Source organism: Papio anubis, chromosome 2 (assembly GCF_008728515.1).
Source record: "Papio anubis isolate 15944 chromosome 2, Panubis1.0, whole genome shotgun sequence".
NCBI classification, from domain to species: Eukaryota; Metazoa; Chordata; class Mammalia; order Primates; family Cercopithecidae; genus Papio; species Papio anubis.
The window spans coordinates 157,597,498-157,619,554 of NC_044977.1; the positions used below are offsets into that span (position 1 = coordinate 157,597,498).

A 22,057-nucleotide genomic window follows, 5' to 3' on the forward strand; every position below is an offset into this window, starting at 1 on the left:
CCCAGGCCAGGCCAGACCAGGCCCAGAAAGGCATCAGATCTTGGGCAGAAATAAGAAGCCTATGTGGTCCATCTGTCCTGTGGCCTTTGTCTTAGCCAAAGCCTCCTGGATATTGACGGCATCTTTTCCTGGGTTTGGGGTGGGGTTGGAGAGGTTCCCTCTGTACGGGACTACAGGAATGAGGGAGCTGGAAAAATGCCTCCAGAGCTGGATTCCTCACTGCAGCTGCTTTTGGAAGAACCTTGTTATCCTTCCCTTGAGAAGCCTCACTGTCTCTTCTCCGCGCTTGGAATCCTGGTGGTAAAAAATCTTGGGGAAAAAATAAACTCACTATTCATGCCAGCACTGAGAAGGAGGTCAGTGGGGTGAGTCTCGTTTGTCCACACCCTCCCACCCCCTCTACCCCTTCCCCCAGCACCCCAGGCCAGACCCAGCCATGCCGACACTTGACAGCCCCTGCAGTTTACCTTGGCTCAGGTCCAGAGACTTCGGGCCCAGCCCCCACCTTTTCACCTTGTTACCCAGCCCCCTCTCCAGCGCAAAGAGCAGTTTAAATATAAATCAGTCCTCAACACAAACAGAGCTGCAGCGAGTCTCAGAGCCATCACCGGAACTGAGGGCCCAGGTTTTCTGCGAGTGCAAACAAGCAGAGACTGGCTCCGTAAATCTCCCCAAGAGCGTCGGGAGGGGTGCCGGGGCTCCCCTCCACCCCCTGGATCCCGTTGGCCCCTCCAGCGCCCGCCTCGGGCGTCCTCATACCCTAGCCTTCCTGCCCCCCAGCCCTGCCAACCTCTCTCCATCCCCTCCAGTCACCCACCTTCGCTTCACCCACCCTCTCTTCGCCAGTCCCCAGGAGCCTCCACCCCCTTGCAGCCTCCTGCCCCCGCACAGCCCTCACCTCCCCTCCCCGGGCCCGCCACCTCCTTCCCTCCCTCTCCGCCTCCCGGCAGGCGGGATCTTCTCCCGGGCAGTCAAGCCTAGCGGGTCGCTGCGGCGTCACACCTGTCTGAGGGGGCGGCGGCGGCGGAGGGGCGGGGGCTCGCAGCGCCTTTGACACCCGAGTAAAAGAGGGAGGAGGGTTTCAGACAGCTTTCTTATTGGAGCGCGTTTCATCATCGGCGGCTGCCACTTATAAAAACTTCTGGGCGCGCACTCCCTGGCTCAGTCTCTGCTCCGCGAATCTCCTCCGGCCGCCGCCGCCGCGCTCGCCTCTCACCCGCCCAGCCGCTCCAGCCCGAGGCGCCCCGGCCCCCGCGCGCCAGGTCCCTAGCCCCGGGGCCCGTTGCCCCCGCGCTGCTCCGCGCCCGGCCAACCGCCCTCAGCCATGGGGCTCCTGCCCAAGCTCGGCGCGCCCCAGGGCAGCGACGCCTCTTCCAGCCGAGCCGGCCGCTGTGCCCGCTCGGTCTTCGGCAACATTAAGGTGAGCGGAGTACGCGGGGTCGTCCGGGCCGGGGCCGCGCCGGGCGCACCTTCGGCTGGGCACCCGCGTCTGTCTGCCGGAGCCAGGAGGCGCTGCGAAGCCCCAAGCTCCCTCCCGTGCTGCGCTCGGATCTCATCCCCGGGCGACGCGTGCTGGGCGTGTGTGTGCGAGTGTGTGTGTCTGTGCGCACGCTTGTGTGCGTGTGTGTGTGTGTTCACACGCCTTTATCGGAGTAAGTAATGGGACAATGGAAGTACCTGCTTACTGCTTACTGGGACAACTTCAGGCAGAGTTTTAAGCGAGAGAATTGTCCTGCTCGGTGATTGAAAAAGATTATCTCGAGGAACCCTTTTTCGGCCTCCAGCGGGCGGTTACTTCGTCAGTGGGATGGGCTTGGAGGTGCCAGGGGGACACCCGCGCGTTGAGGGACAGACTGTGTCTCGTCCGAGCCCCCTCGTCCTGGGGTGGGTGGCCTAAGGGATGTTCTCCTTCCCCAGGCTTTCTTCTCCCGCCAACGGAGGTGGGGGGCTCTGCTACCTGGCTGTGCTGCTCGCGGTTATGTTGAGAATTCTCTCTCAGCGGGCAGCTTCCCCCAGGCTGGCAACAAACCCGCGTGCTCGGATTGGCTTCCCTGATCTGGAAATGACCCCAGGAAGGCCACGGCTCTCACGGTTCAGTAAGGTCTAAGCAGGTGCCACTCACCAGGCAAGTTATGCGGAGCGGGTGAGAAGATAGGGTGTTGGCAGCTCTTAGGATGAGAGCACCTTTCCCAGGGGTCGGAAATGGCTTTCCACTCCCTCACAGGTCCAGGAGGACCTGGAATGGTTCAATCCACACTCGGGCTCTTTTGCCCATTCTGGCTAGGCAGAAGTAACAATGGAAGATACCTCCTGAGAGGGCAGAGCTGCTGCCGTGAGGGTGTGGGAGACTGCAGAGACTGCATCAAGGCCTCTTCTGGTCAGGGTGGGATTCTGGTGTAGAGAGGTTGTTTCCCACAACCATACAGTCAGATGGGACTGGATAAAGCCTCCAGTGGTGCAATTAAGGGGAAGCCAGATTACACAAAGGGATGATGGTGTCATCCTTTTGTGGAAGGGGTATCGGTGCACTGGTTATATGTGTCCAACAGAAAGGGATCTGGAGGTCAGAGTGGATCTCACCTGCATACTTACTCAGCTGGGATCTCCACTCCTGCTTCTGCTCTTTCTGCACCACAATAAATACAGGCTGAATTGAGTTTGTAGTTGGATGTGGATAAGCAACAGAAATTTTGAGATAGTTTAAAATAATCTCCAAATCTCCTCGTTTTTGGCCAGAGCTGGATGGAAATGTTGTGTGCAGTTTTGGTTCCACCATTTTGGAGAAGTTTCATCAGGGAATTTTGGAACCTTTGGTATTTATAAATTAGGAATTGAGAGGAAAGGGTGGGGACTAGGATTAGATGGTCTAAAGAAAGGGGCCTCTACAGGAACTAGGGTGGAGCAAATACCCTTCATTTTCACCAAGAAGGGCAGGAGGGATGGGTGTCCAGGACAGATTCCTAACAGTGAGGGAAAGGCTGAATGAGATTGATCCATTTAGAACCCATCCTGGTTCCCTAAAATAACTGTTTATGCCAGCAATTTCTTTGGAGATCTATATAAATATGATGATTTCTCATGTGTCGATGATTTATCCACATGTACCTGAGGGCTGGGCTCAGGCCAATTGGCCTCCTAAAGGAGTTAAGTGCTCATGCCAGTTAAGAGTTTTTCTTGACTCTAAAAATGAGATTCTGTTAGTCATCACCTCCTTTGATCCACAGTAATTGTAAGACCAGAGTTTGGAGCGACTTCCACTTAACTCCACTCATCAGTCTGAAACCAGATACAAGGTTGGATAGCTTAGGGTGTCCAAGATAAATCTTGAATCTCAAATTCCACCAGTTAAAGTCACTTGCACCTTTCCTTCCTGGGGCAATAACTGGAAGCTCTGCTATTTGAAGGGATATTTCCTCTCAGTGAGAGTGCTTGTCGTAGCCCTGCCACCTCGCAGTGGGGGATTGGTTGCACATATCTTGGCACATGTATGACATAGTGGGAACAGGGGACACTCGACCAGAGGGTCTGTCATTTGTCTAGATTCCTTGTTGCTGGACAGACTAACCAATCGACTTTGGACATTCCTGCAAATACCCACAAACCATATAGTTTAGGGGAAGTGGATAAAGCCAGAAGACTCAGATCCAAGGTCCCATCCCAGCCACCTACTAATGGGATGATGCAGGGAAGCATTTCTTACCTTTCCAGGGCCTCAGGGTCCTTACCTGAAAAAGCTGGTAATTGACCAATAACCAGCTCATGGGACTCAGTGAGGATTATGTGGAATGAGGCATAGGAAAAGGGCTTTGTAAACCATGCTGTGCTCTCAGGATCAGTACCCATCTGAGATCAATTCTTGCTTCAACAAATAGGATTTGTTCATGTTCAAACATTTAGGAATGATTGTTCCACCAATTCCATGAGGCATAGTTATTAGTTAAGAAAAACTACATTTAATAATAATAATGATTAAAATAATAGTAATAGTGGCTAACAGTATTTGAGCTGTATGAGTGTACCGGGAACTATGGAAATACTTTATCTGTATTTAATCCTCATTACAACCCTGTCGAGTGGATACTATTATTGTCCTCATTAGTAATGAGGAAAACAAGGCATTGTGAAATTGTTCTCATAACCAGAAAGGGGTGAACTATAGAGGAACCAGGTATGTGAGACTTCAGAGTCAAAGACCCAAACCTTGTTAAAGTTGGCCCTCACCATCAACACTATGCTAGTTAACACTGGTTTAGCAGGGGTGTGCTTATTCCCAGTGGCCAGTGATTTATCTGGGCTCTGGTGACACACACATCCCAGCTGTGACCAAGGGGAGCGGCAGTGGCTGCAGGATGGATGCTCTCAATGGCTAACGGGCTGATACGCTTTCCCTCTTCATAACTGTCATCTCCAGAATGTGGCAGCTCTCAGGTGGGTTTTATGTGTCTCCTCTCCTGCGGTAGTAAACCAGATTTAATTTACAGTCTCTGTTGCCTCTGGCTTACAGGATTTTTTTTTTTTTTTTTTTTTTTTTGAGATTGAGTCTCGGTCTGTTGCCCAGGGGGAGTACACTGGCGCCATCTTGGCTCACTGCAACCTCTGTCTCTCAGGTTCCAGCAATTCTCCCACCTCAGCCTCCTGAGTAGCTGGGATTATAGGCGCCCACCACCACATCTGGCTAATTTTTGTATTTTTTTTTTAGTAGAGACGGGGTTTCGCCATTTTGGCCAGGCTGGTCTTGAACTCCTGACCTAAGGTGATCCACCCTCCTCGGCCTCCCAAAGTGCTGGGATTGCAGGAGTGAGCCACTGTGCCCAGTCAGGAATCTTAAGAAGCAAAGATCTGCTCCACAATCACTGTTCAGCATTCGGTGTCCGGAATGCTAAATTAAAAACAGGTTCATTTAGTAATCCTGAGGGTGGGGGTGGGAGGCAGCTTTTGCAGCTGACTTATCCTGGCGGCTTCAGGAAGCTCTGTTTCTCCTTAAAATAAAACTTGCCCTCGGGACCAAACTGAGGTTATCTTATAGAAGGAGTGGTTGGTGACTGCTACCAAATTTCAGGAAATCACACACCCAGAGCTCCAGTGTAGTGAAGTAATGTATATCCAATCAGTGAGGCAATATCCCAGTGGAGACTGAGGGCTGGAGAATAGTGGGAAGAAGGGAAAGGCAAACCTCACAGCTTGGCTTCAGTGGCCCTGGTGACTTCTGGCCTGGGAGGACCAAGAAGTGGGGGAGAATTACTTTGTCTTGGCCTATGTCCATCCCTTCCTGAGGCTTCTGACCCCCAGCGATGGGGAGCCATCTTGGGCTTGCTTAACTAATCAGTTTCCAGAGCAAAGTGCTCTATCCCAGCAACCAGATTCATGCTCAGGAAAACACTCTCAAGACAATCCCCTGAACCCAAGAATTCCTTCCAGTGTGTTAAGATATGCCCACTCCTCCCCAGGGGTGGTGTTCCTCTAACGTTGAGGACAGCATTGTTCTGTTCCTAGGCATCTGCCTCCTGAGAGGCCTGCTTCCCCTGCTTGTAGGGAGAAAGGAAGAACAACTGGAATGGGTAGTCACTCAACCTCCTCTTCCTGGATGATGCTCAAAGCCCTCCTTAGCTCTTTCAGTTTGTCTTCTGGTGGTACTCACACGGAACAAGTGGAACAGTGTTGTATGTTTCGCAATATACATAGCTGATTTCACCTCTTTCTGATCATTGTCTTTTGTTGTGACAGTGACTACCTGTTTTTTCCATTCTGAGAGGTCCAGAAGTGATGTTGGAACATTGAGATGGGCACATGGCTTCCCTTTGCCTTCTTTTGTCTTGCTTGTGTAATAGACCAGGGTGTATGCAGAGGAATGGAGGGAGTCCCCTGGCCTTGCCCCTCTTCATTCTCCCTCTTCTCAACCCCCACTTAGTTTTATCCTGCCCCATGTCTTTAACCAGCCCCAGCACTCACTTCAATCCCCTTTCTGCCTGTGGTGGCGCTGGCTTTCAGACCATTTATGGGCCAGAGCCTGAGAGTCAGTCATGGTGGAACTAAGCAGCCAGGGATGCTCCCAGGGCAAATGAGCCCATCAGGAAGCCTGCACAGGGCCAGGCTAGTTTGGGCCCTGTTCTGAAGTTAGGTTCACTAACACGTGCTTGGCCGTCCCATTCTGTTTCTGTTGAGGAAGGACAGCTGTGTGAATCTGCACCTGTCTGTATCCCAGAGGATCAACACAGATGGTTGTCACTGCAGAACCTGGGGCCTCATGAGCCACCATAGAGAAAGTCAGCTGGGTTCCTAGTGCCAAACAAAATGATTGATTTAGAATTTTTTTAAAAACTTTTTATTTTATAATAATTATAGATTCATAGGAAAAATAGTACTTAGAGGTCCTGTGTAGGCTTTACCTAGTTTCTGCCAGTGGTTGCATCTTATTTGATTTCAGTATAATATCAAAAGCAGAACATTGACATTGCTATCAAGTGTGTGTATAGTTCTGTGCCATTGCATCACATATGAAGATTTGTGTAACCACCACCCCACCACTTCAAGATACAGAACTATTCCATCACCACAAGGATTTCTCCTGTGCTGACCGTTAACAGTCATGTCCCCTCACTTCCGTGACTACCATCTCTAACCCCTGCTGACCACTAATCTGTCCCCTCCACCTGTATAATTTTACCACTTTGAGAATGTTATATAAATGGAGTCATACAATCTGTGACCTTTTGAGATTGACTTTTTTCATTCAGCATTATGCCCGTGAGATCCATCCAAGTTGTTTGGTGTATCAATAGTTTGTTTCTTTTTATTGCTGAGTAGTATTCCATGGTAGGACTGTACCATAATCTGTTTAAACGTTCACTTATTGAAGGACATTTGGATTATTTCCATCTGGGGGCTATTACAAATAAATCTGTTATGAACAATTGTGTAAAGGATTTTGTGTGGACATTTTCATTTCTCTAGCGTAAGTGCTCCAGTGTGTTTGCTGGGTCATATGTTAGTTGCATGGTGAGATACTTTTAAACTGCTGAACTGTTTTCTGGAGTGATCACACCAGTTACATTTTCACCAGCAATATGTGAGAGACCCAGTTGCTGTGACACCTCATCAGTATTTGGTATTGTCACAAATTTTTATTTTAGCAATTCTAACAGGTATGAATAGTGACACCTCATCATGGTCTTGTTTTGCATTTCCCTAATGGCTAGTAATATTGAACATCTTTTCATGTGCTTATTTACCATTTGTATTTCCTCTTCATTGAAATGTTTTTTTCCTATATTTTGCCCATCTTCTAATTGTAATCTTTTTTTTTAACAGTTGAATTTTGAGAGTTCTTTATATATGTTAGACACAAGTCCCTTGTTGGGTATGCAGTCTGAAATGATTTTCTTCTAGACTGTAGCTTATTTTTTCATCCTCTTAACAAGGTATTTTACGGAGAAAAATGTTTAATTTTGATGAATTTTAATTTATCAATTTTCAGTCTTCTGGATCCTGCTTTTGGTGTCATGTCTAAAAACTCTTCTCCAAACCTTAGTTTCCGAATGATTTCTTCTATATTTCATTCTAAAAGTTTTTTTCTCGTTTACATTTAAACTTATTTTCTATTTTGAGTTAATTTTTGAATGGGTGGAAGGTTTAGGTTAAGGTGTTTTGTTTGTTGTTTTACCTATTGCTATCCAGTTGTTTCTCCACCATTTTTTTTGAAAAGACTATCCTTTATTGAATTGCCATTGCACCTTTGTCAAAAATCAGTTGGTTGTACTTGTGTGATCTATTCCGGGTTTTTAATTTTGTTTTGTTGATCTATGTGTATATTTTTCTGCTGATAGCAGTCTGTCTTCATTCCTGAAGCTAAAGGAAGTCTTTTTTTTAGTTGATGAGCCCATCCATCTTTATTTTCTTTAAAAAATTATTATTTTTGATTGACAAGTTTTTGATTGGCATAATTGTATACATTACGGAGTACAATGTGATGTTTTAATATATGTGTGCAATGTGGCATGATTAAATCAAGCTAATTAATGTATCATGACCTTGCTTATCGTTTTTTATGTTGAGACACTGGAAATTTACTCTTTACTATTTTAAAATATATATTACATTATTGTTGACTGTAGTGACTCTGCTATGCAACAGATCTCAAAATCTATTCCTCCCATCTATCTGAAACTTTGTACCTTGAATCAATCACCCCCCATTCCCCCCTTCCCACCCTACCCCCAACCTCTGATAACCATCATTCTACTCTTTACTTCTATGAGTTCAGCTTTATTAGATTCTTCATTTAAGTCAGATCATGAGGTATTTGTCTTTCTGTGCCTGTCTTATTTCACTTAGCGTAATGTCCTCTAGATTTACCCATGTTGCAGTAACTGACAAGATTTTCCCCTTTTTAAAGGCTGAATAATACTCCATGTGTATACATGCCACATTTTTCCTTACCTATTCATCCACTGATGGATGCTGAGGTTGATTCCATATCTTGGCTGTTGTGAGTAATGTAGAGCAAGTCCTGAAGTTGGATAAAAGCTTGGTTTTACTTGGCAATGGTATGTGTTTATCTTCCAGATACCAAATTTTATTACCTGTTCAGTTTCCCTTCTATTCTGGCTTTTAGGAAGATTTAAGGGCAGGTTTAACGCTTGCTTTTGGTAAGTGAGTGGGATCTTATGTATTTATGTGCTCCAGCTTTTCTTCTGCCCTTAGCTGATTGGTATGTTTTTTTTCCCCTTGAAGCTGATTTTCAAGTCTATATTCCTAATTTTTTTCTAATCTTAATGACAGCCCTGCAAGAGAGGTATCAGCATCTCCATGTCACTGTTGAGGAAACCAAGGCTCATCCAAGGCCACATATCCAGTAACTGGCAAATCAGGAATTCCCACCTGGTCATCTCGCTCCTATTCTTCCCATGACTACAGAACGCCTCTCAGCTCTGGATTCTCTCGTCCACCAGCATTTGGGCCTGAGCTCAGTGATCTCTGAGGTCCTTTCAGACTCTTAGATTCTTATCTCATGATTTTAAGTTGCTGATTGAGATGAGACTAGGAGCAGGGCCAGTTAGGTCTGGACTCTTCTAGGAGACCTGTTATGAAACCTGGCAAAAGCACCCAGATTGTCTTTGAGCAATCCCCAGTCCTTTCAAGTTGAGAAGACCTTGATTCCCTGGGTGTGTCTTACTGTTTGGGATGGATTAAATTTGCCCAGGGGTGGAGATGAAGCTGAGGCAGGAAGTCTGAGACTGCACTGAGGGGTTGAAGGATGGGATGATACTCTGCAGCCAGCAGCTCTCTTCCTGAGCCTCTTTCCAGCCTCTTTGCCCCGCTGAAGGGAAAGGCTATGGAGGCTCACAGGGATACACTGGAGGCTCAGACACAGCCAGAGCATTAACCCCAGGACTTGTGACCTTCAGAAACTCAGTCTGGTCAGCATTTGGCACTGTCTCCCACCCCCAAACAGGGCTGACCCCTACCTTCAGAAATGTGGCAAACTACTGGAATCCTGTAGGAAGCTGAGAGTCCTGATGACAAGTTTCATTTTGTTTACCCAAACATCAGTCATACTTGTTTATGTCTAAAAACTGCTCCATCCAACACCCTTGAGAAATGCTGGCCTAGAGCACAGACAGCCTCAGTTAAAATACCTGTGTTATCAGAGAGAGGGCTACCTTGAGCTACTGTTTATCAAACTGCCCCACCAAGAGGCCCTGAATTCTAGAAGGGAATGAAGAAGTTTCCATGTAGGGGTAGGATAAGGTGGGTGAGGGGAGATGTCTGGGGATGTGGCCTGACTCCTGAGTATTACATTTCTTTGATATATTTTTATACTTTATCTTAAAATCAAATGAATGATATATTGTCCTCCACAATCTATGTGTTTCCAAATAATATGTCATATTTCTCTCCAAACCTTGGAGTAACATTGATGCTCTAGGAAGGTGTGTGTGTCTAACTCGGCTCTCCCAGATATGGACTCCCAGGTAGAGTGAATTGAGTTTCGAAAATACAACACAGGCAGACCTTACATTGGAACTAGTTTATGTGGTTGGCTTACCCAGCCAGCTTGTCAGGTGCAGAGGGAACGGTACCTAGACAGTTTAAGTGGGACAGGTGTGTGAGGCGTGGACATCAGAAAATTCCTGGTCCAGGCCCCATGGGACACCACCAGACAGAACCAGCTAGAGAGCACAGCGAGGCCCTGTTGGCCTGGGGCATAGGGACAGCAGTGGAAGGGAAGGGTGAAGTTTTGGAAAGCAGGCTTCTAGAGTCACACTTCTGCTGCTTGTTTGGCTGCCAAAGAGATTGCAGAATAGGATTAAACTGATCTCTTTCTCAGACTGTTTTACAAGTCATTCTTCCCTAGTGCCACAGGCCCTTTTGAAAACTTCCTCCTGTACCTTTGATTTACAGTGTATTTGGGATACGTGTCTGGGAGCTGAGACTGATGTGGAGCCAGGACCTCACTCACTCAGTGAGCATTTATTGAGTGTCTACTGTAAGCATCTATTGAGTGTCTATTTTGTAAGCATTTATTGAGTATCTACTGGGTGAAGCTCATTACTAGGTGTTGCTGTTTATACCTGGCTCCCTGAAAGTCTCCCAGGTTTCCAAGAAAAAATTGCCTGTAAGTTCCCTGCCTTCCAAGATGACCAAATGTCTTCATTTGCCGGGGACTGAGTGGGTTAAGACACGAGACTTTCAGTTTTGAAACTGGGAAAGTTGTGAGCAAATTAGAAGGAGTTGGTCACCTCACTGCCTCCCTTGCTATGACATTTTACAAGAACAAACTCGCACCTTCTAACTGTGGTGCAGGGGAGGTGCCGAGGAGAGTCAGGGATGGTGTCCAAGAATGGAAATGAACCTTAGGGACCTACGGGGAGAAGAAATGGGGAACTTCCAGAGAGCAGGCAAGTGAGAGCCAGGATGGCAGTTGCTGGGCTTCTGCACGGCGGTGGGGCTCAGTGCCCTCTCTGGTTTCTATGTAGAAGTCCTCCCACCTAGCTTCCCACCTTCATTGCTAGTCATGATTTTTATAGTGTTTTTAAACATCTTATTGTATAGAATCTGTATAAATGATGATAAAGCTGAGCTATTGAAAGATGGTGCTTCCTGGCTTATGGAATTATTGAATTTCAGACTAGACAGTGATGAGAAAGCTCATCGGCTCAAAGATGCAGGAATCCTTTTGCTGTCCTTGCCTCTGCTTGCAGAGTTCTGATGGGGAGCTCACTGTAGCACAAGGCAGACCCAGAACATTGTAACACATTTACCAGGTTTCTCTTGTGTGGAGTTAAAATCTTCACCTGCCCGTCCATGTGTGTTCCCCAGAGTGAAACTAGCAGAACTCATTACTCCCGAGTCACTTGATTCACTGTTTCTAGTAGAATACTGTCTCCCCTCTCCCAGAAGCCCCTCTAACTGTGGACTGCTCAGCAGGGTTGAAATAGAAAACCAAGTAGTTAGGGCCACCCTCCTCTGAAAGCCAGACTAAGCTCTGAAGGTGGGCATTGCTGGGACATGGGTGGCCCCCAACGCCTGATGTCCCAGATCACAAAGGTTTCATTGCTGGTTCTGGTCACTGCCAGGAGCCTGGTCACCACTCATGTGAGTGTCTCAGGCTTTGTGGCAGCAGCTGGAAAGTGGCCCGGGACCTGTGGAACCAACAAAGACCCTCCCATGATGCCCCCTGCACTAGACCTTGCAAGTTTGTGATGCTCTCATCAGCCCCCAGATCTGTGCCCACGTCATCTCTCACACTCCTCCTTCTTACCCCCGCCTCCCTCTGTTCTCATACCCCAGCTGTCACTGTTCCCCAACTTTGGGAGCTTTCATGGAGTATCCTAGACAGGTCATTGACTCCACCCTCCAGCCTCTAATGGACAACATCTCTCTGGAGGAAGGAGAAAAGGGGCTCACTGGAGACAACATTCCCTGGCTTCATTGCCAGAGGGCTAACAGACCCCGCACACAGGGCATCTCGCCCAGTGCTAGCAGGAACAGGGCTTCTGGGTCCCAGCCTGTGCTCCAGGGCTGTACCCCACATACACCAGGGTAGTATGTGGCAGGTCCAAGTTAATGAAGAACCAGCCTTGTATATGGCACCTACTTCACCTCTGTAACATGTCCCTGACTTGGAAAGTGAACTCACAGGGCTGTGGTTGTCAATTTCATTTTGAAATTGTGCTTGATATCTGGACGCTGCCTTCTGCACAGCTGAGATCTTCCTGACAGCAGCTCAAGCCTCCTTCTTCAGTCCTCAGAGTCCCAGGACTGCCACATCATGGGCCCACTGAATCCATGTGTAAATTTAATGTGTAGTCCGGGCACGGTGGCTCTCGCCTGTAATTTCAGCACTTTGGGAGACCAAGTGGGCGGATCACAAAGTCTGGAGTTCGAGACCAGCCTAGCCAATATGGTGAAACCCTGTCTCTACTAAAGATACAAAAATTATCCGGGTGTGGTGATGCACACCTGTAATCCCAGCTACTTGGGAGGCTGAGGCAGGAGAACTGCTTGAACCCAGGAGGCGGAGGTTGCAGTGAGCCAAGATCGTGCCATTGCACTCCAGCCTGGGCAATAGCAGAGGGAGACTCCATCTCAAAAAAAAAAAAAAAAAAAGAAGAAGACAAAATTTAATGTGTAAATGTGTAAAATTTATAAAGACTGGGGTTGGGCATTAGTCAAGCCTGTTTTGTTTGCCTTAAAATCACAAATATTTAGAATTCTCACCTGATAATGGTTTGACTCTGTGTCCCCACCCAAATCTCATCATGAATTGTAATCCCCACATATCCGAGGAGGGACCTGGTGGGAGGTGATTGGATCATAGGGGCAGTTTCCCCCATGCTGTTTTTGTGGTAGTGAGTGAGTTCGCAGGAGATCTGGTGCTTTTTATTTATTTATTTATTTGACAGAGTCTCACTCTGTCACCCAGGCTGGAGTGCAGTACAATCTCTGCTCATGGCAACCTCCACCTCCCAGGTTCAAGCAATTCTCCTGCCTCAGCCCCCTGAGTAGCTGGAATAACAGGCTCATGCCACCATGCCCAGCTAATTTTTGTATTTTTTTAGTAGAGACAGGGTTTCACCATGTTGGTCAGGCTGATCTTGAACTCCTGAGCTCGTGATCTGCCCACCTCGCCCTCCCGAAGTGTTGGGATTACAGGCGTGAGCCACCGCGCCCAGCCGAGATCTGATGCTTTTAAGGTGTTTGGCAGTTCCCCCTTTGCACTCTCGCTCTCACTCTCTCTGCCTCTCTCTCTTGCTGCCTTATAAAGATATGCCTTGCTTCCCCTTCACCATCCGCCATGATTGTAAGTTTCCTGAGGCCTCCCCAGTCATGTGGAACTGTGAGTCAATTAAACCCCTTTTGTTTATAAATTACCAAGTCTCAGGTAGTATCTTTATAGCAGTGTGAAGCGGACTAATACACCACCCTTAGCACCAACACATTTTTAGCAGCAATTATAATTTTCTGAGCTACTATCACAAATATGGGCACATTTCCTTAGGACACACATATGGTGAAACATAGGGCAGTGTATGGATATTTAGCTGTGAATGCAAATACACTTGAGGCCTCTTGCTGGGACACCCATTATGTACCAAATTTACAAGATAATATGGACAAGGGTAGGCCCTTTCAGAAGCACTACCTGACTAAACCCTCCCTGCCATACTGTGAGGTATGTATTGCCCACATTTTATAGTGGAGGACATTGGGAGGCAACCCATGGGAATTGCCACATTCCACAGTGACAGAGCTGGAATTGGGACTCTCTGGGAGTCCCCGTCTTAAGATTTTTTCCTCTATGTGCTTCACTGCAAACCACAAACTGTTGAGCCAGAATTTGCTATTTGATTACTTTATACCAGTAGACCCACCAGAACTGCCTATTTATATCTATTGCTGTATTTTTCCAAGCCAAGTTCGTCAATGGTGGTCCTGAAGGTCTTCATTCCTCAGTTTGTTCTTTTGTTGCACATTCCCTGACCCATGGTTGTGAGCCTAGACACACACTCCAGCTGTGTGGCACATGAGCATTTACACCCTGCATGGGTGTGGGGCAATCAAGTGGCTTAAACTCTTGATTTCTAAGTGAAAGAATAAATGGGAACCCAGTCAGCTGCACAGTGCTTTATCATATGACTCACCTTCTCAGAAACTTACAGTGAGGAGGTGACTTGTATATCTAGCAATCAGAGAGTCAATACATAAATCATGGGACATCCATCTATAAAATACATACAAATTGTTTTTTAAAAAGTCTTATGGAGGATAGTTGAAATTTGGGGGAAGAGTTCATTCTCTAATGTTAACTAAAGAAGGCAGGATAGAAAAGCATATGTACAGATGATCCAAATTTGTCAAAATCACAGTATACAGAGCAAGAAGACTTGAAGGGCATGTACCTATACTGTGTGTGAAACCTATACATGGTTTTGTTTTTGTCTTTGTGCATTTCAGTGTTTTCCATTTTCTACAGTAAACATGTCCTGTATTTATACTTAGAAAAATCTCTTAGTTAAAAAACCCTACAGTCTATGGTCACGCCCCAGCTTCCTTTGGCAGGTGTACTAAGACATCTCATTGTAGTATATAAAATATGACGTACGATGGAAGTGGCTCTTCTCCGATTACCTGAGGGTGGACCAAGGATGCAGCTGGGATTGCAGCCAAGAGGATGGGGTTGTCTAGAAGGATTGACCCCTGCAATGCCATCACTGTTCCCACTGCATTTTTCCATCTGTTGTCACATTTGAGTCATGGCTTTCCAGAAATTGAGGCAAAGTCAGATAACAATACTTTAAGTCTTAAAGGGAGGCAAGAATGTGGAGCTTTTTCTTTTCTGGGAAGATCAAGAAGTGATTCTGTCCAGGAATCCGTGATCTCTGCTCTTCTGGTGCCCACTCCCAGGGGCTGACTCAGAGTGTAGGAATTCGCCCTAAGGTTTGGCCAAACATCTTAGAGAAGCAAATGTATCTGATCAGCTCCTTGCCATGTAGGAAGAGTAGGCCTGATGGTGAGGTGGTGAGGACAGAAGCCGGATGGGATCTGCTAGGTGGTAACGAGGGGTCTGGTCCTGAGCCTGGGAGGATGTGGGGAACATTCCTGGGTGAGTTTTCACCCAGTCGTTGGAGAGAGTTTATTGACCATCCACTGTTTGAAAGATAAAACTATACTAGTGTAAACAGCAGGGGTTTCTGAATTCTGAGGCCAAGAGTGGTGTTGGGATGGATGCCAGAGACCTATTTATTCATCCATTTATTCTTATTGACCTTCTGTCATCAACCACTGGAGATCCAATAATGAATAAAACAGAGTGAACTATGCCCATATGAGTGAGATAGACAGTGGACAGATCACAAATAAATACAGTTACAAAGCATATCATATGAGAGAAAAAAGGGTTTGGTTTTGTGAGAGAGAATGGGGTTTGGTTTTTGTGGGAGACATAACTGGATTCTACTTAATGCATCTGGGGTCATGGACTCTGAATTTTAACAAGTCACCTTCATGGTTCTAATATAGAACCTCTGTATGGGGAACATGACTGAATCAGACAAGGTCCCTATCTTCCTTCCAAAGGCTGTGGTTAGGTGGGGTAAGATGACCCATAAGGAGCTATTGTGAATTATGGTTTCCATCAACGTGACAGGTTCATGTGGAATCCCTCCTCCTACAAACACCACATAAAATAGAACAGCCCCAGAGATTTAAATACATGGCAGAACTCGCAAGAAAGAAAGTGAAATCTTTAGGTGAAAGAAATGAAGAATGAATCGAACACAGGAAAAATGAAGACACCAGTTGACCTTGCAGCAAGGAATAAGGAGGAAATGTGTGTGGTGTGATTAGACCAGTAAGGATTCGCTAAAGGAACTCCTAATGGATGCTGGAATTTAGTACTCACACAGGTACCCAACAATGATATGGGGCGTTGAAACTCAGACCCATTCATAAAGCTAGGTGCCTTGGTGAAAAGGGAACTAATAAAACCCTGCCCACTACTCCAGGGTCAGCAGGGGTTTGTCTCTAACAACATTTCTGGGTAAAAAATTCCTCTGAGAAGCTAAAACCCCAAGGCTATATCACATAGAATCAGAAACAGAATTTATGCCATCCACACGGTATAGTGATGCTTACTTTACTCCCTATATAGAAATTAACTTAAAATGAATGAAAGATCTAAATGTAAGAACTAAAACTATAAAACTCTTAGAGGAAAACACAGGGAAAGCTTTATACCATTGGATTTGGCAAGGATTTCTTGGATATGATACTGAAAGTACAGGCAACAAAAGTTAAGATAAATAAATTGTATTACATCAAAATTTAAAAGTTCTGTGCATCAAGTGACACAATCAAGAGAATGAGAAGGCAATCTACAGAATGGGAGAAAATGTTTGCAAATCATATATGTAATGAAAGATGAATATCCAGAATATATAAAAGGTTCTTACATCTCAACAACAAAAACCCAATTAAAAAATTGGCAAAGGACTTGAAAAGACATTTCTCTAAAAATGATACACAAGTGGCCAAAAGGCACGTGAAAAGATGCTCAACCTTGCAAATCATTAGGGAAATACAAATCAAAACCACAATGTGACATCACACCCATTAAGATGGCTACTATAAAAAAACAAAACAAAACAACAGAATATAACAAGTGTTTTCGAGGATGGGGACAAATTGGAACCCTTGTGCACTAGTGGTGGGAATGTAAAATGATGCAGCTGCTGTGGAAAACAGTGTGGCAGTTCCCGAACAAATTAAAAGTAGAGTCATGATATGATCTAGCAGTTTTGCTTCTAGGTATACATCCAAAATAATTGAAAGCAGAGTCTCAAAGAGATATTTGTGCTGTTATGTTTCTAGTGGCATCATTCACAATAGCCAAAAGGTGCAAACAACCCAGATGTACATCATAGATAAATGGAAAAATAAAATGTGTATATACATACAGTGGAATATTATTCAGCCTTAAAAAGAAAGGAAATTCTGACACATGCTACAATACGGATGAAACTTGAGTACATTACTCTAAATGAAATAAGCCAGTCACAGAAAGACAAAATACTATATGTTCCATTTACATGAGACACCTAGAATAGTAAAATTCATAGAGACAGAAAGCAGAATGGTGGTTGCCAGGAGCTAGGGGGAAGTGGAAATGGGGAGTTATTGTTCAAGGGGTATAGAGTCTCAGTTTTGCAAGACGAAAAAAGTTCTAGAGATGGATGATGGTGATGGTCGCACAACATGTGAATGTACTTAATGCCACTGAACTTGAGATGGGCTGGGCACTGGTGGCTCATGCCTGTAATCCCAGCATTTTGGGAGGCTGAGGCAGGAAGATTGCTTAAGCCCAGAATTTGAGACCAGCCTGGGCAACAAAGTGAGACCTCATCTCCGCAAAAAATAAAAAAAAGAAATAAAAAAAATTAACCAGGCATGGTGGGATGTGTCAGCTGTGGTGGGAGGATTGCTTGAGCCTCGGAGGATGCTTTGAGCCATGATTGCACCACTGCACTCCAGCCTAGGCAAGACTCTGTCTCAAAAAATAATAATAAAAAGGTTAATATGGCAAGTTCTATGTTGCACACATTTTGTCACAATTTTTAAAATATATGGGTAATCATTAAGACAAAAGACACTGAATACACCTTCTAAAACAGAAGACAGTAAAGAATAAAGAAACCTAATTAAACAATAAAAGCCTAGGAAAGGAGGGGGGAAATGGTAAAAAATAAAAAAGCCAAAAATAAGCTTCATGGTAAATAGGAACACAATATAAATATAATCAGGTTGATGCAAATCTAGATTTATCAAAAATTATAATACATGAAAATGGACTACTCATTATTTCAAAGCTAGACAATCTCAGATTGGATTAAAATAGAGATAAAATCTAGTTACATGCTCTTTAAAAGAGACACCTAAAACAATATGACACAGAAAGATTGAAAATCAAGGGACAGAAGAAGATATAACAGAAGAATGCTAGCTAAAGAAAGATGATTTATCTACTTTAATAACAGATAAGAGTGTTTAAAGCAAAAAGAATGCCAGAATGTGAGATGTTTGCAGTGTCTAAAACTGACTAGGGATGAATATATAGAATGCACAAGGAAATCTTGATAATCTACAAGAAACCTAATAGGAAATGTGTGAAGGATTTGGACAGTTGGACTGGCATGCCAGTTGGGCTCGCCCTACCCTCTATACTTTTCTCTGAAAGTCATGGTCATTGTTTTCCACTGTAAACCTCTGTCTTCTCCATGGCTGAGTAATGCTTGGCAACTAGAAATTTCTGTTTTCCTTCACTGGAAAGCCCCCAGTTTGACAAATTTGCTGTTAGTCTCCTATTGCTGCTGTAATAAGTTATCATAAACTGAGTGGCTTAAAACAACACAAATTTATTGTCTAATGGTTCTGGAGGTCAGAAGTCCTTGATTTCTTAAGGTGTTTGTAGGGCTGTGTTCCTTCTGGAGGCTTTAGTGGAGGATCTCTGTTTCCTGGCCTTTTTCACTTTCTAGAGTCACCCACATTCCTTGGCTTGTGGCCCCTTCCTCCATCCTCAAAACTAGCATCTTACCATCTGAATTGCTCTCCTTTTCACCTTTTTTTTATTTTTTATTTTTTTGGACTCTTGCCTCCTTATTTTAAGAACCCTTATGGCTGGGCGCGGTAGCAGTGGCTCACATCTGTAATCCCAACATTTTGGGAGGCCGAGGTGGGTGGTTCACGTGAGGTCAGGAGTTCGAGACCAGCCTGGCCAACATGGCGAAACCCTGTCTCTACTAAAAATACAAAATTAGCCAGACATGGTGGTGCATGCCTGTAGTTCCATCTACTCAGGATGCTGAGGCAGGAGAATCACCTGAATCTGGGAGGCGGAGGTGGCAATGAGCTGAGATCATGCCATTGCACTCCAGCCTGGGTGATAAGAGCAAAACTCCGTCTAAAAAAACCAAAAAACAAAAAAACTCTTGTGATTAAATTGAGACCACCCAGCTAATCCAGGATAATTTCCCAATTTAAAATCCTTAATCACGTCTACAAGATCCCTTTTCTCATATAAGGCATTTATTTATAGGTTCTGGGGATTAGGATGTAGACATTTGAGGAGGCCATTATTTTGTCTGACACAAGGTTCAACCAAGCCAGAGACAGTAGAAGATACACACACACACACACACACACACACACACACACACACGAAGAGATTTATTATTTATTACAAAATTTGTCTTACATAATTTGAGGAGCTGGCTAAGCAGATTCAAAATTCACAGGGCAGGCAGTCAGGAAGGGATGATCCCAGGCAGGCTGGAACTTACGAGCGCCAAAGCTGCTGTCCACAGGGGGAATTTCTCTCTGTTTTTTTCCCTCTCTCACCTTCTGTTCGTCTCTCAACCTCTGCTTTAAAGGCCTTCCAACTGATTGAGTCTGGCCCACCCAGATTATCTAGGATAATCTCCGTTACCCAGTGTCAACTGATTATGTATTTTAATTACAGCTGCAAAGTCCCTTCACAGCAACACCCAGACTGGTATTTGAGTAACTGCAGACTGTGGCCTAGCCGAGTTGCCACATCAAAAAGACTGCCATGGGGACCAAGGGCAGTGACACTCAAGACAGGTATAGGACAGAATGTGGCAGCAGCAGGCCGAGGGCTCCAGGAATGGTGAGCATCATTGAGCAATAGGAAACCCCAAAAGGAGGGATGCGGGGAGCCAGAGGTATTTTACTGAAGTCACCGATGGGAGGAGGAAGGCATGCTTGGGGTAAGCTTCTGCAAGGAGACCTGGAACGGGGCATTCTGTCTATGCCTTCCCACAGTTTGAAAATCCCATGAGGGGTCTGCTTCTCTCCTATCCACAAATTCTGCCTAAGCCATAAAGATCAGATACCCAGCATATCACCAGTATGTAGATGTCCCTTCCTTATGTGGCTTACCAGTATGTGTTCTGTGACCCACTGCTAAGGTCACAGGCCCTGGGCTGCAGACATGAATCCACCCGTGTGCTGGAAAGGTAGGTGAGCTCATGTCTGCTGCTCTTAGGACTGCAACTGGTAGGTGTCAAGTATTTGCTTAGCTAATCTTTCCTCATCTAAAGATGCTTATTGATGATTTCATTCAGGACTCTTGAAACATACAGGTAGAAATCCCAGCCAAAACAAACCAGGTGTAGATGATGAAACCACATTCCCTTGCACTTGCCTTTGAGAACTCTAGGTGAGGGAAGCGGAATTTTCAAAGTAGTTGGGAAGTGGATCAGTCCTGGAATGCTCTCAGCCCACACCAACAGTGCTGCCAGACCCTCTGTGTGGAGTTCCCATGCCCAGATGGGCAGATGGCCAAGGGGAGTACAGAAAAATAAAGGAATTGAATCAATTTTACCCCAGAGAAAGGCTTTTTTTTTTTTTAGCTGCCCTGTTTTATACAATAGGTTTGCACAAGAGGTTTAGCCTTGTTTCCGAGAAAGAGTTATCAAGAAGGAAAGATTTAGGTTTCAGCTCAGGAAGACTTACTTGAGTCTAAGGTGGTGGTTCTTAAAGTACGGTGCCTGGACTAGCAGTGTTAGCATCACATGGGGGTTTATTATAAATGCAAATTCTTGGGCCCCATCCCAGACCTACTGAAGGAAAAACTGGAGATGGGGCCCAGAAAACTGTTCCAACAAGCCCTCTAGGTAATTCTAATATACCCTAAAGTTCAAGAACATCTGCTCTGAGGCAAACACATCTCAGGGCAGTGATTCCTACACAGCAGTCACTGAGGTGGCTGTGATATTCTGGTGGCCAAGGTATTCATTAAAGTGATTGGCGGGAAGTAACGGATATTCAACTCAAATGGCTGCCAGGGAACATGAGCTTCTAATGCAGGAGCTATAATTGATGGGAGGAACTTCAGGAGCATCCTAGGTTTGCCAGGGAAGGCCTCCCAGAGCTTTCTGCCGTGGCCTGGGGCAAAAGCTGAGGGCTGTGAACCTCAGTCCCTGAGAACCCCGGGCCAGAAGGCAGGAGGGTGCTGAGGGCGGAGCCTTCTTAGCAAGGAAAGACCACCACATATTGGAATTTGGAGAGTCTGTAGGAGTGCTCATAGGACACGCGCTTGCTGTGCTAGGCTGAGTTCCATTTCTGTCTCTTTTTGCCCCCAGATAGTTTGGAAAAAGCAAATGTTCTGGGAGGCTGAGGTCAGGAGTGTTCTCACTGATGATGTTTATAGGTTCAAGTTAAATACTGTAGGTAAGCAAGGAATTTGAGAAATTGGCTGATGCAGTCCCTTTTGTGGCTACTCTTGCCCTTATTTTCCATGCCTTAACTGAACATTTCATGGTGCAGAGAAGACCTTGATGTCCTGAGTGACTAACCCCTTTCACAAGGGTGGTGATCACTGTGGTCTACTCGCCTTGTTCCCTGGGGTCATGGTGGTGGGGTGGTGGGGTGGTGGGGTGGAAGAGAAGAGGTTCTGGTTGCTATCATCTAAACATGGTTTTCTGATGGGAGAGGAGCAAGCATGCCTTTCTTGACCTCCTGCCTTGACCTTTGCATGTAACAGTTTCCTTTCCTCTCTCACATCAGCGTGGAACCTGGGGGAGCTTTTCTGAGAAGGGATTTGGGTATTTTCTATGGCATTGACTGAAGCCCCCAACTCTCATCTTTCATTCACTTTCTCCCACCTTTCCTTACCCAGACCCTGCAGATGTTTCTCTCCCTCTTTGCCTGTATTTGTTGATCTGAGGAGTAGAGAGAGGGGGAAGGCAGAGGGGAAAGGGAGGAGAAAATGCCTTGGGAGACACAGGGAAAAGTCAAAGAGGTGAGTTCGCAGAAGGAGCAGCCAGCCCTCTATTGAGAAAAGTCCAGTCTTGGTGCAGCCTCCAGAGATAAAGCAGACTCCTCCCATCTAAAGACTAGACAAGGCTGGGTGTGGTGGCTCACATCTGTAATCTGAGCACGTTGGGAGGCTGAGGTGGGTGGATCACCTGAGGCCAGGAGTTTGAGACCAGCCTGGCCAACATGGTGAGACCCCATCTCTGCTAAAAATACAAAACTT

The 22,057-nt window shown here is 45.7% G+C and overlaps 1 protein-coding gene across 1 annotated transcript in view; it reads left to right on the forward strand.

Moving 5' to 3' along the window:
* The first annotated feature begins 1,283 nt into the window (after window positions 1-1,283).
* SLCO2A1 (solute carrier organic anion transporter family member 2A1) overlaps window positions 1,284-22,057 on the forward strand; it is an 88,986-nt gene continuing 68,212 nt past the window's right edge. The window contains exon 1 of the mRNA XM_003895093.5: window positions 1,284-1,420. Coding sequence (XP_003895142.1) covers window positions 1,325-1,420 — 96 coding nt within the window. The 5' untranslated portion in view covers window positions 1,284-1,324. The remainder of the gene's footprint in view (window positions 1,421-22,057) is intronic.